The sequence below is a fragment of the Enhydra lutris genome, unplaced genomic scaffold (assembly GCF_002288905.1).
Source record: "Enhydra lutris kenyoni isolate GAN:26980312 unplaced genomic scaffold, ASM228890v2 scaffoldscaffold14, whole genome shotgun sequence".
Classification (NCBI taxonomy): domain Eukaryota; kingdom Metazoa; phylum Chordata; class Mammalia; order Carnivora; family Mustelidae; genus Enhydra; species Enhydra lutris.
Genome location: NW_019154098.1, coordinates 41,884,583 through 41,905,742, shown reverse-complemented (window position 1 = coordinate 41,905,742; position 21,160 = coordinate 41,884,583). Strand labels below are relative to the sequence as shown.

Here is a 21,160-nt window from a genome sequence, read left to right as displayed (position 1 = left end):
TACAATTACACAGAGATAAGATTTTAGGGAGTAAAAAATGTTTATTCAAAGATAAAATCTGTAAACATTGTCAATATAAAAATGTAAGCATCTGCCACTGTTGAGTTCACTATGGGTTTTGCTGCAATGCTAGACTTACTAGCACATGTGTCACGGCTAGGAAAAGGATTTTAATGGCCGATCTTTCTTCTTACTTGAGTAAGGTGACTGGAATGGATTCAGCATAAGACCAAGCAATCACAACTCTGCTTCAGTTACTCCCTTTCAGCATGCCTTGTGTCGTACATTTGAACTATGTCTTAGACACACACAATAAAGCGCTTATGGCAGATTGGAAAGCCTCCAGAGTTTCTTCATGGTGCTGGGAACTGGTAATTTTGAGGTAACTGATTTGCTGAATGTGCTGCTATTACAGGGTTCCTCCAGTCTCAGAGATGTCAAGGAGGAGCACAACAGATTACCTGTTGGTTCCACTATGATTTATTTCTTCTTTCATGCTCTCATCTGACAAACAATGTCAGCCTGATCCCACCAGAAAATCAACAGGCTGCCTGAGCAAATATCTCAGTTGCTGTTCACTTGATGGAATTTTAGGCACTGGAGGCTAGAGAAGTACTTGGAAAAAATCCAATAATGATTTATCTGTATTAGGATTTTTCCTTGTGATTATAGGTACATCAAAAAAAATTATATATAAATGAATATTTACTAAAATAGCAAACTACCCTTTGATTATCTAAATGAACAAAAGGAGAAGAAATAAGCTAAAATAAGAATATATACTTATCATTACTGTGTGTAATATCATTTGGAGTTACTGAGGTAAGGTCAATATAGGCAGTCTTTTCATTTACAATGAACCTGTGCTCCCCCAAATCCCTCAGTTAGCCACTGATCACATGGTTTTTGCCACATCTAAATTCTGATCTTTGGCAACAACAGATCTGACCAGAGGAGATGATGCCTACACCTCCTCCCCGCCACCCTCAGGGACCTCTCTGTACTGGCTGGCTTTATCCTCTTTAAATGCTGTAAATGAGGAATATTTAGCTACGTGTATTAGCAGTGACTAATTTTGCAGTTGCTAATGAATGCCTACATATTTGTATGAAACTCCATAATTAAACTTCCATTTAACAGGAGAGTGGCTAGCAAAGAATTTGGATAACTTGCTACCTTACTAAGTGAAATGCCCATACAGCAAAAAGAAATAGTTCCAAAATGTTAAAGCACATTATCTTCTCAAGTCCATTAGGTCTTTGAAAATCTATACTATATAGTCATTGAATGAAATTTCCTGTCTTTTTCCAAAGGGCATGATACTGCTTTGTACCTTCGCTAAAAATGTTGATGATTACTGGAGACTGCTTTCATAGTAGGCATTAGTCTGAATATGAAAAGTCTGCGTTCTTAATGTTTACCACAAACCCAGCGAAGCTGTTGATCGGTCTGAAGGTCAGTCAGATCTTCAATACTTCTCCAGCTACACTGGCAGGCATATGCTCGTGTTCCTTTCTTCTTTACCAACTTTGTTCTTAATTTGTGGAATTCTGGCATGTTGTTTCTATTAATAAAAAAATGAAGATTTTAGCACAGTGGCTTTGCTCGAGCTGGATGACTTAAAAAAAAAAAAGTTGTCATTGCTTTATTTTCCTATTTTTACCACATCTGAACACTAAACAACCTTGGCCCTCTCACCTAAACAACAGAAGATAGGCTTCTGTGTTCTTTCTGATGGTATTTCCTTGGTATCCAGTGCTTTTGAATGGCAGCCCTGTAGGTCTGTTTATTAAAGCTGTCGTAATAGAACATGAGAACTAAAAGGCTGAATGAAGAATTATTGATTTGTCCTATCAGAGATGTCATGATATGAGAAGAGAGTGGGAGGGATGGTGGTACATCTCCTACTCAGATACTCACTTATACCATACTCTAAAAGCCCATAATATGGCCAATGGAGGGCATATAAGAGGCATAAATAGGGTTCTGATGGGTTAACTATAGCGTTTTTCATTAAATAGACATAAAGTACCTGTTATTTCTATTTGTTGAACTAATATTGTATCTTTCAATTGTTTCAATGATATACTGATCAGCAAGATAAACTATTAGCTACAGAACAAATGTCTATCCTGCATTAAATGTCAATAATGTTAACATAATTAAATCAATGGGCAGGACCATCATAAAAAATAACTATCTGACTTGATGCTACTATAGAAAGATTAGAGAAGTTAATTTAAATTTAATGAACTGAAAATCAATTATGATTTTAATGACAATCCATGTACTGAATTTACATAACTACTCTGTAACAGGAAAACAAGGAAAAAATTCAAAAATGAAATGATGAAAAAATACAAAGTAAAATGATGAAATACAGTAAATATTAAGAAAAGAGACAAAATGCTGTCACTGCAACAGAAGGAAGGCTACAAAGTGCCCTCTGGTGGCCAGTGGGCACCACACAGTACTGTATTGTACAAAATACAGGCATAATTCAGGTTGAACCTAACAAAACCTAGATTTTCCAGGCCAACTGTTTGCTTTCAATAAACTACGGGAAGAGATGGATCATCTAAGTTTTATCAGAAAGAAAAAACCTCCACAAAATGGAAAACTAAATGTTCTTTATTTAATCTGCAATATATCGTGACAAATTTAACGTTTAATACTTGACTGAATCCTTAATTAGAGATTTTATGAGTAGGATTCATGAATAGCCAGGACACTAATTAATACATTTCGAGTTGTTTTTAGGATGCCCATATCTTAAAAGTTTAGAAAAATAATTTCCCATAAAGAAAATGATTTAGTAGGAAAATAAAAGCATCTTATGTAGCTACTAAGCCAGGATGGTCAAGTATAGCTTATACCTCTTTTGGAAAACTCTAGAACTTGTCAGAGCTAAGATACACATTTCCCTCATTTATAAGATAAGGACAATAAAGTAAGCCGATGTGCAGACCGATGCCACTAAAAAGAAATGGCTCCCCAGGCGCTGTCAGGCACCAAAGTCAATGGCACCCTGCAAGCCTTTTAACTTGCCTTCTTTGGTGACCACCTACCTGTGCTTTCCTTTGGCTTACTCCCCACCTCCTCGAGTGTTTCATCTTCTCCCTGTTCCTTTACTTTCAGCAGCTCACATCCTCATTCACACAGCCCTGCCATCCGATGTGAAAATCTTCCATTCCCTAGCTTTCCTCTGAATATATCACTAGTTTACCTCCTTCTACCCAGGTACAGAGAGCTCACCACAGCACTGACATTACATGCATTCTGTCATTCTATACTAGTTTTCTCAAGATTGGTGGTTCACAGTGGTGACGTAGGGGGATTACTGACCAACTCATTACATTAACCAGAGCAGAGGACCGAGAAAAGTCAGAAATGGTAAAACAGACCTGAATTAAAAGTTAACTTTTCCAACTCTGGGATTAAAAGTGGGCTAACCTGATCTGGGATTTGGGGACTGTACTAGGCTTCATTTGGGTTGGGAAATATGAAACCTCTCAAACTGTAATTTTTCCATGAATTTGTATAGTTGAATTTTTGTGTATGCTTAGAGAGGACTCAAAGTTTTCATAAGACTGAATTTCAAAATGCGTGAAAAAAATTTTTTTTAAAAGATTTTATTTATTTATTTGACAGACATAGATCACAAGTAGGCAGAGAGGCAGGCAGAAAGAGAGAGGAGGAAGCAGGCTCCCTGCCGAACAGAGAGCCCAATGCGGGACTTGATCCCAGGACCCTGAGATCATGACCTGAGCCAAAGGCAGAGGCTTTAACGCACTGAGCCACCCAGGCGCCCCAAAATGTGTGAAATTTTGATGTGAAAGAGTTTAAATAAACAATTAAAGTGGAAGAGACTCCCAAGGATTTATAGGAGAATGGCTGCCAGAAGTGGTGTGGAAGAAACACTCTCACCTTTTTATCTATTAGAGAGAGATGCAATATATTTTGATTACTTGCATCAGAAAATACAATTCTTGTTTAGGCTCAGGTTTGGGGTGGGGGATAAAAATGCATGGTGTCTGCGCTTAATTAATTTTTAGGTCTTAATCTTTATTTGAAAAAGTGATATATAATTCACAGCCTAATTTTATTTATTTATTTATTTATTTATTTATTTATTTATTTATTTATTTATTTAAGCAGGGTCCATGTCCAGCAGAGCCCAATATGGGGCTTGAACTCATGACCCTGAGATCAAGACCTGCGCTGAAATCAAGGGTCAGATGCTTAGCCAACTGAGCCACCCAGGTGTGTCCCATGTGATGTATAATTCAGATACATTTTTATGACTTGCAAATCTTAAAAACATTAGGTATGGAGTAAGTGTATAAGAACGCATAAACTGCAAAAACATGAGAAAGACACTATCCTGACCCCAAGGAGGGAGGCAGACCTATACCAACCTAAAATTTTCAATCTTCTTCTCCAGTGAGTGCTAGACTAGGTACACAGCGCTGTGGACACAAAGGAAAGGATGAACTTACTTCCAAGTTGACAGGTAAGGGAATCATGAAGGATGTGCAATGAATTGTACCCTGAGGGACAGGTCAGGTTTAGGTAAATAAATGCTGGGGTGGTGGAAGGGAAGAGCTTGCACTGTCACAGGGAACAGCAGTACTGAGTACTCTGATGCAGCTATAACCTTGTGAAGGTGAAAAGCTAACTGTGGAAGGACACGCCAGGTGACAGACAGATGGGCTCTTGAATGCTGTACTAAGGAACTTGGACATGATTCCACAAGCAGAAGAGTTTTGGGCACGTACAAGGCACACTCAGAGTTATGCATTAATTCTCAGAAGGGGAAGGGTGGCCTGAAAGAAGTGACTGTAGGCGGAGAAATCAGCGAGAAGGCTTTTACTATACTCCTGTCCGGAAGTAACATATCCTCACATAGGCTGACTGCAGACAGATGGAGAGGAGGAGATGACAAAAATATGCAAGAGGTGGAGGCCACATGATCTTGCCAAGTCCACCAAGAGACATTAGAGCAAATAAGAAATATAAAGTTATTGCTTGGTACGTTTTTCACGGAGTGAAGTTCTTTGGAAACATACCTGAAAAACAGATAATCACATGATTTGTCCCACATGTAGTCATCGTAGCTTACTACCCAGAAATCACACGCTATACAACGCAGATGATCACATGCTCTGTTCAGAGAAAAACAACAGTACATTAAAGATTACTGGTACGTTTACATATGGAAATCTGGTGATTTATTCATAGGATACACTACATACTACAGATTACTGAGTAGACAACAGAAAAGTAAAGATTAATGTGACTAAACATTTTTGTATGAAAGGATGGGTTACATACATATCTTTTTTTTTTTTAAACATCTTATTTATTTATTTGAGAGAAGAGAGAGACAGTGAGAGAGAGCATGAGCGAGGAGAAGGTCAGAGGGAGAAGCAGACTCCCCGTGGAGCTGGGAGCCTGATGCGGGACTCGATCCCGGGACTCCAGGATCATGACCTGAGCTGAAGGCAGTCGCTTAACCAACTGAGCCACCCAGGCGCCCGGATTACATACATATCTTTAGGTAAAACTTCTCAGGTTAAGTTTCTGCACAAACTTACATGTTAAATTTCTGTATAAAGCTACTTATTTTTCTAAGCTCTTACACACTGACATATATACATATATATATGCATACACACATATGCATACTGTATAGATATAAAACAAAAGGGATGTGCAGATCTTTTAGTGCAATAGTTTTCAAATTGGATCTGAGGGAGATCTTCACTTAAGATAAACTTCTTTAAGCTGCTTCCCTTCCTACTGAAAATTTCAGGGGTGCCTCTTATCACAGAATTTGCCACATTATAGGAAATGAATCTGTCCCCCCCCATAAGTTACTTAATACTGGGACAGTATCTTATTTGCTTCTGCTTCCCTAGTACTTGGCATTAATATATTCATTCACTCACTTAGAAGATACTTCCTGAAAGCCTATTACGTATGCTAGTGAGTTTCTGTCCTCATGGAGCTTATATTCTAATGAGAGAAGAAATGATACTCATAATAACTAAATTACATAGTTTGTTTGAAGGTGAAAAGTGGGGCGCCTGGGTGACTCAGTCGGTTAAGCAGCTGCCTGTGGCTCAGGTCATTATCCCAGGATCCTGGGATCAAGTCCCACATCAGGCTCCTTGCTCAGAAGGGGGTTTGCTTCCCTGTCCCTCTGCCTGCCACTCCCTCTGCTTGTGCTTGCTCTCTCTCTCTCAAATATATAAAATCTTAAAAAAAAAAAAAAAAGGAAAAGTGCTTCCAATTTTTGAAATGATAAGTAGAGTAAATAAAATTGGGAGTATCAAGAAGGAGTGGCTTGCAATTTTAAGTAGTCTGCACAGGCCTCACTGAGAAGGTACGTACATCTGAGCAGGTTCTTTAAATGGAGTGAGAAGGTGGTTAAGAACAGGGGTTAAGAGGGGTGCCTGGGTGGCTCAGTGGGTTAAGCCGCTGCCTTCGGCTCAGGTCATGATCTCAGGGTCCTAGGATCGAGTCCCGCCATCGGGCTCTCTGCTCAGCAGGGAGCCTGCTTCTCTCTCTCTCTCTCTCTCTCTCTCTGCCTGACTCTCCGTCTACTTGTGATCTCTCTCTGTCAAATAAATAAATAAAATCTTAAAAAAAAAAAAAAAGAACAGGGGTTAAGAGAAGGTTATATAAGAAGGGAGGGGAAAAGAAGATTATTTTTATGTTGATGGCAGAGCTGCAGTGAAAAGCAAAACACTGATGATATAGGAGAAAGGGGAGGAAGTGCTGGAATGACACTTAGCATGTAACAGGTCCTTACTGAAAATGTGACAAAATGAAATGCCACACAATTCTCAAAATGCATAAGCTACATAGTAAGTTTAGGAGTAAAATAACAATATATGGAAATACTTATGAACTGCTGATGTTAACAATTTGATTTATGTAATAACTGTGATTTACTTTAAAAAGAATAAAACTTTTCCATTATTTGAAGTATTTAAGAACTAAAATCAATATAGATATATATTGGATTATCTAAAAATTAAAAGGAAGAAGAGGTTTTTCTTTTTTTTTTTTAAAGATTTATTTATTTTAGAGAGAGTGTGTGCCTGCATATGTGCACATGTAGGGGTAGGGGCAGAAAACCTTCAAGCAGACTCCCCACTGAGCGCAGAGCCCGATGTGGGCCTCAATTTCATGACCCATGAAATCATGACCTGAGCTGAAAGGCAGAGTCAGATGCTTAACTGACTGAGCCACCCAGGCACCCCAATAAAAGATTTTAAGATACCAAAAACAAAGTGAAAATACCAATCAGTGACAGAGTGGAAGTAAATGTTTTCAACACAGTCAAATACTTACACTATACAAAGAGTGCTTACAAATGACAACAAAACTTAAAACTTGAAAATATATTCAATCTCTCTCATATGGGTATCACAGAATAGCAGTTAAGAGCACAGACTGTGAAGACAGACTGCCTAGGTTCGAATGTATTCCATTATTTACCAGCTGTGTAACTATAGTCAAATAACTTCTCTGTGACTCAGTTTCCCCATCTGTAAAATGCGGGTAATAATAATACTTACATACCTTACAGAACTGTTAACAGACCCAATCGTTTAACATCGGTAAAGTGCTTATAACAGTGCCCAGCACAGGGTTTGTTAGTTAAAATATCATGTAATTAAATTATAAAGCAACCAAGAAATAAATGTTTTAGCCAATTAAGTTACCAAAAATTAGGACTCCCAGACATTCCTGGTGGGTATGTGAATTTCTGTAATCTTCTGGGAAAAACCTTAGCACTATTTTAAAATTAAAATTATGCCTAGCTGTTGCTCTAGCAACCGCATTTTTGGGAACCAAAAATTACATATAAATAAAAACATCAGTCTATAAGCCATTTAGCTCAAGAATTTTTACTGCACTGCTGAATTGCTGAAGTGGCAAAAAACAGGATACCACTTGGATACCTATGAAAAAGGGAAAAGGCTGAATAATATGCAATATATATAGACTGTCAGGTAGCCAATAAAGAGAATTAGATTTATCTATTGACCTAGAGGGATGTCCAAAGCAAGGTACACCATTAACATACATAGCATGAGCCTATTTTTATAAAAACAACCAAAAAAATTTCCTGTATAGGTATTTGTAAGTTTGTAAGAACATGGAGAAAAATGTGGAAGGTTATATACTGTACAGCTAATACTGGCTGCCTCAGGGGTAGTGGGAATGGAGGAGAGAGAAGATTATTAGCTTTTTCTTTACATATTTTTAAACTGCTTTATTTTTTAAATAAGCAATCAATACTTCTGCAATAAAAAAATAATTAAAAAATCCCATCATTAGCTTTTTTTTCACTTATTTCTCTCTAAAATTCAGATATGGTAACTTCAAAATTGCAAATATTTTTGGCCTGAAAATTTCTTTGAAAATAAATGTTTATTTTAAAAATTATTATTAATCATAAAAATAACTACTCGAAATCTATAGAAGTTTCATAAACAATTCCATATTTTCTTTTAAACTGAGTTGTATTTGTACATACGGAAATTCAACACAATTAAATTTGTACACATCTGAACTTGGATTTTTAATGTACAAGTAAGGAAATGCAAAATGATGGTTCCCAAAGCTGCCATAACTTGCTTTCTTATGCATATGTAGTTTATTACATGATTGCACAGAGTGTTAACTTTAATGCTTTAATACATATGTGCAATTTGGCTAAATTATTGCTGTTTTGGGAACGATAATTTAGAATTTCCTGACGTTTTGTATGTGTAAAATCTCAACCATAATGTTAAATACAGCTTTTTAATTTAATTTAAAATTTAGTAGTTTATTCAAATCTATTCACACTACATTTTCCTACAAACACTGCCCTGTGAGAAAAATAAAACTAACTTGCAGCTAAGAAATCATTCTGCTGCTACGATTCACTCTATTAGATCATAATTAGTAGGCGTCTATGGAATAATACAGCTTTACAAGTGGTTTAAAAAATAAGAATGTAAAATTCGATTTGGCTTGAAAATAATGCCTTGATTTTATCTATACCTTATTAATGCCACCATGCTTCCTGCTACCACTCTTTCTCCTTTCCACCAAGTGAGTAAAAGACTCACATCTTTATACTCTAAAATCATTCAGTGGTACTCCCAAACCAGAGCTTTATCTGGAAATCAAACAAATAAAACACATAGAAAGTAGGCAGAATAGACTCAATTTCCTTTATGCCCTGGGCGTGTAAATCAGTGCTTATTTTCAGGGCTTAAATATATTTCTCTTCCATAACTATATGCATGTAAGACGATATCTTTAAAAAAAGGCATGATTCTAGTGAAAGATAAATTGTCAGGATTCTTCTTCTAAAATGTGGAGGGAAATAGGGGCGCCTGAGTGGCTCAGTGGGTTAAAGCCTCTGCCTTCGGCTCAGGTCATGATCCCAGAGTCCTGGGATTGAGCCCGCATTGGGCTCTCTGCTCAGCAGGGAGCCTGCCCCCCCCAACCCCGCCTACTTGTCAAATAAATAAATACAATCTTAAAATACAGTCAAATAAATAAATATAATCTTAAAAAAAAAAGAAAAAAAAGAAAATGTGGAGGGAATATAAATATAAAGGTGTCACCAACAGCTTTGTCCTTCTGTCCAGCTAATACATACAATTTTTACTATTTTTAAGGTGTTCATGATGGGAATGTCCAAAATACAGCCCAATATAGTCTTCTGCCCAGACTCTGGTTCTCAGTTAAACCCTGCCAGATCTACACAGCAGTCTAGGAAGCCTTTTGTTTGGACAGTGGGAAAATAACAGTAGCCTCAATAGCAAAAACAGCTAAGTTTCTTCCCTCTTGCACACATTACATGGTCTCCGTAAATTGGTATACTAGAAAGGATAATGGACAGGAACAAGTTACATATTTGAGTCCTTGGTTTGTAATAACTTTTCTGATCTTGGCAAGACACATTACTTGGAAGTCATCCTTGAGAACATTCTTTTACTTCCCATAGCCATTTAAACACCAAGTTCTGTCAATTCTAGATTCTAAATGGCACAAATATGACACCTTTTCCCTCCAGCTACTTTCACTACTCAGGTCACAGCTACCATCCCCGCCTCTTTCCTGGACCACTGCAACTACTACCTGCTGACTGTTCTCCCTGTCTTCTCTTGTCTTGCCCCTTCAACTTCCAAACCATTTTCCATTCAGCAGCCGAAATGACTTTCTTTAGAAACACAAATACGATTGTCACCCCATCTGCCAAAAATAAAAACCAAAAAATCCCCCAAAACAACTAAAGCCTTCCACTGCATATAACACACTTTTCCTAAAATCTGCCAGAGGACTTCAGGACCCCAAACCAAATGTCCCTTGACTACCTCTCCAGCCCGATCAAGAGCGATTCTTTCCCCCACTCACAGCTACTCCAGCTCAGGGATCATCTAACACTCTGTGCCCTCTGGCTCTAATGGTCTCTCCTCTCTTTGTCAACTCATTTCTCATACTGTAGTCTGATTAAATGTTATTTGCTTGGGAAAACATTCTCTAACCCTTCATATTAGTTGGTGTGCTGATTATCTAAGCTTATCGTACCCTGCACTTTCCCTTCACATTATGTATTATGTAGGAGCTAGCAAGCAGGTGGTTCATTAGTATGTGTTCAATGAATTTAACACCAGTGTCTCAATTTCCTCATTTATAAAATGGGGTTAAAAAGTCTTGCTTTATTTGCATCTTGCTTTTTTCCCTGTGGAGCTGAACCAATAAGCATATATTAAAAAAGTGCTCTGGAGAGGATAAAGTACTTCACATATAAAATGTTTTAGGTGCACATTGAACAAGTATAGGCTTATCTTTCTGTGGGTGCAGATCTGTTTTATGAAGAGGTTTGTCCATAAGGGTATCTTTGTAATAGTGAGCAAGACAAGACTGTGAATGTACACATTTACCTGTGCACATATATGCAAACAGTATGTGTTTTTTCTTCTTGTAGCTGTGCAGAAAGTAGGAAAGGAGTTTGACGAATATTATCATGCTCATGGATCAATATTGTGTGACTGGATCCTCAAGCTATAAAACAGGCCATTCTTTGTCTAGTTAAATTCCACCTGGAGCAAGACTCTTCTGTGCTAGAACCAAATCAATCAATGTACCTGTAAAAAATACTATATAAAAGAAAATCTTCATGAAATATTTACTCTTTGAAAGTAAACCAGAATGGATCATCTTAGAGACCATTTTTATTTACTATTCTTAATTTTTTGAGAGACAGAGAGTGTGAAAGGGAGAGATCTTAAGCAGGCTCCTTGCCCAGCATGGAGCCCAGTGCAGGGCTCAATCTCACGACCCTGACATCATGACCTGAGCAGAAATCAAGAGTTGGACGCTTAACTGACTGAGCCACCCAGGCGACCTAGGACCATTTTAAAAATTAGAAGACCCGTGTAGGTAAACACTGATACATATTTCCTGAGATAAAATGGGAACATAGCGGAAGAATATAGGATTCCTGGCACAGAACTAGAACACAATGAGAAGGCAGCACTAACAGATGAAAAAGACACACGAATGACTGTAAACTATTACTTAAACTATCTTCGGCGTCTTTCGCACCACAGGCAGACTATAACATAGGATTCCATCTAATCCTCACAGGATCTCCGTGGAGTGTGTTCAGTTTTTAACGGGTGAAGAAACCAGTTTTAGAAGATACATCCCTCCTCTCAAGGCTTCACATCTCATAAGTGGCACAGTGAGATCTGAACTCAGGCATTCTGCCATCAGAACTCTTTCTCTTTCTGCTTTAAGTACTATCATTTGCTTCTTACCAGTTCCTTTCCTGGAGAGGGTTTCTTTCTTTCTTTTCTTTTTTTTAATTGATTGGTGATTGATTGTTTATTTATTTATTTATTTTTGGTATCTAGTGTTTAGCTCAGGGCCTAGGACAAGCCAGGCATTCAATGAATATTATAAAAAGAAAAAAGAATCTCAAACAGAATGACAAAGTAAATTTGAAAATAAGCAGATAAGATAGTGAGAACACACATTAGAAAGGAGGGTCGTTCCAGACAGGGAATAAATGCAAAAATATTCAGAAGCAGAAAGATGTAGTGGAAAGTAGAGGGTAACAAATGTTTTAGTGGAAGTGGACTATCTGACTTGGGCTCTCACTGGACGTGAAGGGACCAAGAAGAGAAAGAACACAATTTGGTAAAGCAAGTAACCTTAGAGTTAATGTGGGACAAATGGCAACTCTCATCTTCCCTCTGAACAGGGGAGATGTGCTCAGAAGAGTATTAGGGGTATTATCCTTCCTGCTGTATGTGGGTGAAGCAAGAGAAGGGAGTGGAAGGTAACAGGGAATCTGGTGCAGTTCTTAGGTGACTGGAAAGAGCCTGCGATTGGAGGGGGTGTGGTCTGGAAACTCAGAGACAGGTCGCAGTGACTCTACACAGGTAAGTCAGGATTGACAGCAACCCGACTATATTCTTCTGGAAGGGCTAGCTTGTGTCTCTAATCCTTTGTATAGAGAGCCCTCAACACACAATGATTTAACTGCTATTAATTGTTATTTACAGCCCTTACAGCAGTCAGCACCCCAGGGGGCTTGTGTTAGCCTTGATGTTTGCGATACCGGCTTCCCCAGACTCCTCAACTTTCCTTTGGTCCCATAGCCTTTCTTTCTAGGCTTCCTAGGGTCTAGGCCAGCACCACTACAATCCTCCAACAATGTCTTTTTAGATCCCACTTCTATTATTCAATATAACTGTTATTCCTCCTAAAACATGGTCAACATGCATTCATGTATCTCATTCTTCTCTTCCTTAAAAAATTAACAGAAAGTAAAAGAAGTGTTTTAGGAATAACTAGACAAAAGATAATAATCTGGGCAAATAGGCCTCTGCAAAAATAGAATCAACAGTATCAGGACAACAGAAAGATATGCTTAAAACCAATTTGTTTCTCCACATAATGACGATGATAATGGAATATGCTAGCAGTATGGGGTAGGTGGTATCCTGACCACGAGACTTCCCTGAAAGGTAGTGAGTATATAGTGGGTGTAAGGGATGGGGAAGAGACAAAGAATGGAGGATTTCTGCATTTTAAATGTGTAAAACCAAGCGACTATGTTTGAGAGCTCTTTGGTACCGAAAACCTAGCCTTCTCATGCTGTGTGTTTGGTCAAGATGGTGGGTAACACATCATGTGGCTGCATGGCCACATTGCTTCACCAGTCTCACCCACTGGCTTCTGCTGACCAGAAGGCAAACATGGCAAGGCAGAAGCTCACTCTCTTGGCATCCTGTGGAAAGCAGGCTAGCACTGGAGTGACCCAAGCACTTCAAGTGGGGCTTAGAAATAGGCATCAGGGGTGCCTGGGTGGCTCAGTGGGTTAAAGCCTCTGCCTTTGGCTCAGGTCATGATCCCAGGATCCTGGGATCAAGCCTCGCATCGGGCTCTCTGCTCCACAGGGAGCCTGCTTCCTCCTCTCTCTCTCTCTGCCTGCTTGTGATCTGTCTGTCAAATAAATAAATAAAATCTTTAAAAAAAAAAAAAAGAAATGGGCATCAACACAAAGAACAACGCATACCCAATATCACAGCTTTTAAAAGCTATTGCCCAGAATAACAAACATTTCAGTACAGTGTTCTCAGACTGGCTAATAAAATACACCTCTGATTTTGACAGAGACGGATGCCAAGAACTACATCTTAACAACAGGGTATCAACTGCAAAAAACCTAATAAGAAAGATAATCTATTTCCCTTCTTTTTAAAAAAGATTTATTTGAGAGAGAGTGTGTGTACATGCAGACACACAAGCAAGGGTAGGGGCAGAGAGGGAAGAGAGAGAGAGACTCCCAAGCGGACTCCCTGCTGAGAGAGGAGCCCGACATGAGGCTCGGACCTCACAACCCCAAGATCATGACCTGAGCCGAAAATCAAGTTGGACCCTGAACTGATTGAGCCACCCAGGCGCCCCAAGAAAATCTATCTGACATCCTACCTCTGTGAAGTATTTGTTCCAATTCCACACGGAGCAGCGGTTCCACCAAGGTACACTGGGCTGCAACTAGACGTGTTTGATAGATGGAAGAAAAAAATTACAACAAAAAAATATGAGAAGTTAATTTGGTCTCATTGACTCTATATTCTTGTAATCAAATTGTAGATTTTCCTGAGAAGGCCAATTATTTCAAAGAAGAGGCATTTATTCCAGGATAACTGCATTATTGGATATAACCCGTATATTCAGGAACACTCAAGGAGTTAAAATGAGTCACAGAAAAATGTGTTTGCCAAATAATATAAGTGACAAAGTAAACATCGAAGAATGTAACAGAACATTAATTCTGAGAAACTGCTCACATTTTTTTTTCATGTGGCAGAAAATTATTTACAATGGCAATAATCTTCCATTCAAGTTCTTTTACACCAAGAGGTCACAGACCATGAGAACACTGAAGATATTGCTATTGGTCTTTCTCCTGAAAGCCAACCAGTGCTTTGTTGTTCAATGTCACTGTTGTTTAAATGGTAACAAAATATACTAGACTTTGCTCATAGTGTTTGCTCACTAGTGTGTGTAATTCACTAAAGCCATCTCAACTTACCTTTTACCAAGGCCTTGAATGGAAGCTCTGACAGATGTGTTACCTGAAGATTTAGATTTTAATTTCTGTTTAAAAAAACAAAAACAATAAAAGGCCAAGGGTAATTTAGAGAATTCTAGCATAAAAACTAATACTTTTTATTTTATAACAATATTTTTTAAATGACTTAAATAAAAATTTTGTATCATTTTAAAGTTTCTGAAATAAAAACAACGATCAAAACCTTTTAAAGGCAAAAGGGAAGTAGACCTCCCCGAGGAATTTGTAAATTACTCAGCTAATTTTTAGTCTAGGAAATTGATATACTGCCATTATTAGCATGCTAAGATTTAGAGTCACTTTATAACTCTTCAGTTAATAGCACATTCAGTGATTTAATATGAAGGATCTGCTATTTAAAACTTCATCCTGGAAAAATTCAATTGAGGAGGAAAAAACCTCAGACTCATTTTTAAAGGCTGTGAATGGTACTTACACACCTGAACTAAAAATAAAACTAGCCAAACTCCTGGGTAACTTTAGGAATATTAATTTTGATCAAACGAAACAGTATCAACCAATAGACATGCAAGGAAATTGTAGAACTACATAGTCACAACCATACAGTAGTTCCCATATGGTTACATAACATGATCATCATTAGTAAGCATTTATTAAGTGTTAACTGGTATATGGTACCAAGCAGCATCAACCAACCACATACTAGGACCACCGCCAAGGAAAGGAAGTTGGAGAAAAGGCAATTTAAACTACTCAGAGACATGCCTTCATTTTACTTTGTAGGTGAGGAAATTTAATGGAGGCAAAAATATTTCACTTTACAATTTCCCTGAACTTTCTTATTTGATGTTAAACAGAAGTGGAAGAATTTCTGTTGCATGTCTGGAAAAATAATAATGTACGTGTCTTTTTTTTTTTTGGAGAAAAATGTTTCGTGTACCATCCACTTATGGCTTGAAGTTAGCACACTGTGGCATTTGTTGTCATTCTTGGGCTTTCCTGCGTGGGCCTGAGAGCAGTTCAGAAACCGAACAGAATGGGTGAGTGGTTGGGGAGGAAGCAGTACTCTCAGGAACATAGTCTGGTCTGGAAAAGGTGGGCGTGCACCCCTCTTCACAGACACCTCTTTTCCTCACCGAATCCATGTTTGACACAGATCTGCTCTCCTCCAGGGGTTTATTTAGGTTGTTTTTTCCCTTGCAGTCTGGAGAACTGGATATGGTAACTAAAAAAAGGGAGCATACTGAAGCACACCTCTTCATGATTGTAGGAGTTACTCTTATTTCAAAGTAGTGTATCTTAAAGCCAAAGTAGAAAAATATCCCCGTTCCTTCTGAAATGTCTTGAAGTAAAGAGACAGTGCCTCACATATAGATACACAACCTATAATACTTAATAACGAATTGTTCAGATGATCCATGAATAACAAGATCATGTTATCTTCTCCACTATTAATTAAACTAGCGTTGCTATTTGGCATTTATGATGCATTGTTGTTTGCAGAGTATTTAACACCATTGTTATTATGTTGATAAGTTAATCAACTAGACCATCAGCTTATTAATCTACCATCTGCTTATGAACTGAAAATGTTAAATTTAGAGAAGTAAAGATCATAAGCTCTCTATCAGTCATTTGATTTTTAGTCTGGCTGACAAAAATAAAAGTGGCTCATATCCATATCCTTACCACCACCACCACTGCCTAGTGATTTTCAGTCTATCTGGCTTTAATCTTCCCCCTTTGAAAAAAACCCTCTTTGGTATTATATTTATTCTTAGATTTTTGTTCTTTGTGGTCTCTGTAATTGAGACTTCCATTTGGTCTCTCTTAAATCTCACAAATATATTTTATATCCACCACACTGATAAAAATTAAAGTATACACATTTTCATCTACTGCTGATGAGAAGAACAGAAATGACAGTCACTCTGGAAAACACTTGGGCAATGGGTAGAAAAGTTGAAGATAAGTACACCTAATGACCAAGCAATTCCTCCTCTAGGTTTGCACATTCTAGAGAAACTCCTGTATGTAGGTAAAAGAAGACACGTGAAAATATCCCATGAAACACTGTTTTTAAAAGCAACAACTGGGGGGTACTGGGGAGGCTCAGTCCTTAAGTGTTTGCCTTCAGCTCAGGTCATGATCCCGGGGTCCTGGGATCGAGCCTGGCATCAGGCTCCCTGCTTGGAGCCCTGCTTGGAGGGAGGCCTGCTTCTCCCTCTCCTACTCCCCCTGCTTGTGCTTGTGTTTCCTCTCTCGCTGTCTGTCAAAAAAAAAAAAAAAAAAAAAAAAAGAAAGAAAAAGAAAAAAAAAGCCACAACTGGGTGCACTCCAAATGTCTATTACCAGGGAAGTGGATAAACTGTGGCAGAATTACATAATGGACTACTATACATCAGTTAAAATGGTTTATGATTATACAAGTATAATTAAAATATAAAAGTATGGATGGAAAAGACAGGTTACCTCTGGGAAGGAAGGCAGTAGAGTAGGAGCTGGGGAGTTCTTAAACTATAATTTTAATTTCTTTTTTTTTTTTTTTTTTTAAAGATTTTATTTATTTATTTGACAGAGAGAGATCACAAGTAGACGGAGAGGCAGGCAGAGAGAGAGAGAGAGGAGGAAGCAGGCTTCCTGCTGAGCAGAGAGCCCGATGCGGGACTCGATCCCAGGACCCTGAGATCATGACCTGAGCCGAAGGCAGCGGCTTAACCCACTGAGCCACCCAGGCATCCCTATAATTTTAATTTCTTTAAAAGAAAAATCCAGAGACGCAAGTATGACAAAACATTGATATGTTCACTGTGGGTGGTAACTACAGAGCTGGCTGTTACACTGTTTTATGAGCTTTTTATAAAGTTGATAAATACAAAAGCATTTAAACATTAAAATACCAAGAATTTACTCATTGATTCGTGGGATAACAGCATCAGCACTGCATCTGAGCACATTCCTATAATAAAAGCTATTTTTGGTCTCTAAGAAAAGTGTTCTTTAAATACGCAAATAAAGTAACCTATTTCATCTGTGAGCTGACTTCTGCTCTAACAGCTTTTCTAATTTTTCATTCTCGCTGAGAAATGAACAGCAAACACATGAGAGTTTCTAATATTTTATTTCTTCTACAACTCTAAGTGGAATAATTCCCTTAAAACAGTTGTATTTTTCAGAATTCAAAGAACTAGATACTTGTGCATTCTATACATTTTCAGACTCTTCTAAACATGTTTTGAAATAATGAAAGAATTACTGCACATTTATAATACTTAACTTACAAAGGGTTTTTTGTCAAAGTTGGGTTCTTCAAATATTTCATTAATAAGACTGTCAAGATCATCTTCTTTCTCAAATGTTTCTGCTGATCTGAAAACAAAATAGCTGAAGCTTAAGTACAGATAAAGTCAATATCAGGAGAATTTTGCTTAAATAGTCTATTATTAGAGTTGATAAGAGGACAAATGTGACGTTAATTAATTTTTTTCCTCTATGGACATAGTTGAGGATGTTGAGACAAAGATGTAGTTTATCAGGTAAAAATTCACATATGTACATTACTATTTCACACTTGAATCATTTAAAGCTATAGGTTATATTCAAGAGAAAGCTAGGCATGCACTTTTCTAAATTACGGACTTATTTAAAGAACACAAAGTATGTACAATTACAAGTAGAACCTGAGAATTATAAACAAAGATAATTTTAATGAGTATTTCTAATTTTTTACCTAAGGGTTCCACTATAAGTCAAATAACTATCTTTTTACTACAGGAACTGAATTGAAGATTATATAATCAAATGATCAATAAAAAAAAAAAAACCCGAACAATATTCCCTTGACAGAGTATCTCAACTACTCTCTATATAGAAGCTTAAATCTAGGTCTACAATATCCTGGTAGACTTGGAAATATGACCTTGGGCAAGTTAACTCTTTTACTAAGTCTTAGTTTGGTCAGTGAAAGGGGGATAATATTATTTGCGTAAGAGGGTTGGGGAGAGTAAATGAAATAACACATACAAAGCACTTAGCATATAGAAAGGACTCAATAAATGTTGGCTATTATTGTAACTATTATCTAGGAGGTTATGATATTATTTGTAAATATTCCCATCTGTATCATTCTGAACCACTTTAGTCCTATTATTGAAGTTCAACTCACAGCAGTTTTTTTTAAACTAATTAAGTACTTCTCTTTATTATTTTGAACATTTTAGCAACTTGTATATGTTTTGATCTCTTACATTAGCAGTTGTTTCTGGCATCCAGATGTTGCATGGTCATTTATTTTATTACTTGCAGACCTATCATTTTAATAGACAACTTCAGTATTTTAATTCTTATTAGGGAAAGAGATAACAGTTGCATCACTATACAATTGGCAGATAGTCTCCTGTTAATAAATTCATAATATAAATTGGTTCTTAATTTTTAAATATCAATTTTGGCTCATGATAAAATTTTTTATATTTGACATTATATACCAGGTAGGGATTGTATTTGGGTATTAGGTTTAGGGCCCTTTCTGCTGTTTTTTTTTTTTTTTTTTTTTTTTTTTTTTTTTTTTTTGCATAATTTACCTTTACAGCTACATTACCAAATGAAAAGTTTTAACACATGAATAACAACAGTACTGGTTTGCTACAGCTTTTATAAATGTATTATTGAAAAATCTGAGGTAGTAAGGTGAGGTGGGATGCTATAAACATTATGGATGGATTTCAGTAGTGCAATAACAGGCTACGGAGAGAGGCATAAAAGGACCTGTTCTTGAAAAGGATCCACCTTTTCAACTCTTTCCATTTTGAGCAGCCTGCTCCAAGACATTCTAGCCCTCTGCACACTAGTTCTAACATGAACAGGCTCTGGACGGCTCTTTGATTAATTCTCTCCATCCCCCAATGAATGAATAAAAAGAACAAAAGAAATTGCAAAGTAACACTGATGTGGGATAGGGACAGTGATGTCCCGGGCATGAGTACCTAAGGACCTCCAGCATGCAAGACAAGAACATACAAATTAATGAGTGATATTTGCATAATCATTGTCAAGAAATCCCTAGCCCCTTCAAAGTGGTCATTTTAGTTGGCTCTTTAGTTGATTTTTAGAATGCTGCCCACTACTCAACTAATTTTTGGAACTCCTGTTTCTGAACTTTAGAATCTTCTCAATACGTTATATTCCAAAAGTTAATTTTTATAAACAAATGCCATTAGAGGTTAAGTCTGATAAACTGGGTACCAATGTTGTTGGGTAAATACTTCTGGAAAATCATGCACATGAACACCAAGACCAAACAAAACCCAGCGAAACCACAGAGGCAGGCATAAAATGACAAGAATGACTTTCTTGGGCTCTTCCAAATCTGCCTTTGTGTAATTTCACAAACATGTCCAACAGAGTTACTGCAGAGGCTCACAAGTCATCACTTGGAAGGACAATATTCATTCTGATGAAACAATTTTGACCTTTTGGGATTGAGGAGAAAAATGAGAGGAAAAAGAAAGTCCTATTATTTTATGATTATACGGAATCAAAGAGATTAACAAATTTGAAAGGTAGTTCTTTGGATCAAAAACCAGAATACTTAAAAAAATCTCCTCAAATTTCAATCTGGATGCCTGAGATTCCTTGGGACCTCACCTGGGGGCCACGGGGAGAAGGTAGGTGGTTTGGATTAATACAGTGTTTACAATAATAAACCATTTATCATAAATGTAATCTCATTCAATTCTCTGAGTTAAAAAACAAACAAACGGCTAATGATGACAATTGTACGGAATCGTTTTCTCCAACAACCCGCCCAAGGATTATACTGCCTGGGAAATTGGGTCAGAGGCGAAAGGCTGAGGTTCTCTGTGGGAACGAACACCTCCCGGGGCGCGCGGGGTGCGGGTGGGGGATAAGAACGGTTCTGGCTGTCAGAGCTGGTCAGAGAGGCCCTCTCGGGGCTCAAGGGAGGGCCCCCAAGCTGCACCTCTCTCTCCCCACCTCCATTAGGTCCCCACGGTCTCCGTCTGGGTGAAAGACACCGGGTGAGGGCTCTCACGGGCGGGGCTAGCCTCCTGGGGCTTGCCCGGGTTGCCGAACTGGGCCTTGGTAAGAGATGCCCAAATCCTCCTGGACAGGGAGTTGAGGTGTGCGCTGGGGTGGGGAGCTCAGGATTTGGGCCCGACTAAGGACGGCAGCTGCAGATCGTGGACAGAGGGCGGCTTCAGGGCGTGGAGCAGGCTTTAATAGGACAGCTCACCCCTCCCGCCTGTTAACCTGAGAGTCTCTTTCGCCTCGGCTCGGTTCCGGTCATTGCTGAGAATGCCACCGCCGCAGCCTCTGGGCCGCTCGACCATGCCCAGTCTCGGTGGGTCTGGTCTGCAAAATTTGGACTCGACTTCATCCAAGAGCTCGTCCAGGTCCTTCGCCATCTTGAAACGTTACGTCTTTCCCGGTGCCGCCGGCAGCGCCGCGTGGTTTCCAGGGCAACGCGGGGACCCGCCGAACGCGCCCGCGCCCGCGCATGCGCTTGTCGTC

The 21,160-nt window shown here is 38.3% G+C and overlaps 1 protein-coding gene across 1 annotated transcript; it reads right to left on the bottom strand.

Annotated features, from left to right (window-relative positions):
• Positions 1–1,398: 1,398 nt before the first annotated feature.
• Positions 1,399–21,061, bottom strand: LOC111146474 (chromosome unknown C8orf37 homolog). Its single transcript, XM_022502028.1, has 6 exons — positions 20,900–21,061; positions 17,911–17,998; positions 14,630–14,694; positions 14,023–14,088; positions 5,070–5,165; positions 1,399–1,564 (listed from the first exon to the last, which is right to left on the bottom strand). The coding sequence occupies exons 1-6, from the start codon at positions 21,052–21,054 to the stop codon at positions 1,411–1,413; spliced, it is 624 nt and encodes a 207-aa protein (XP_022357736.1). The 5' UTR covers positions 21,055–21,061; the 3' UTR covers positions 1,399–1,410.
• Positions 21,062–21,160: the final 99 nt, after the last annotated feature.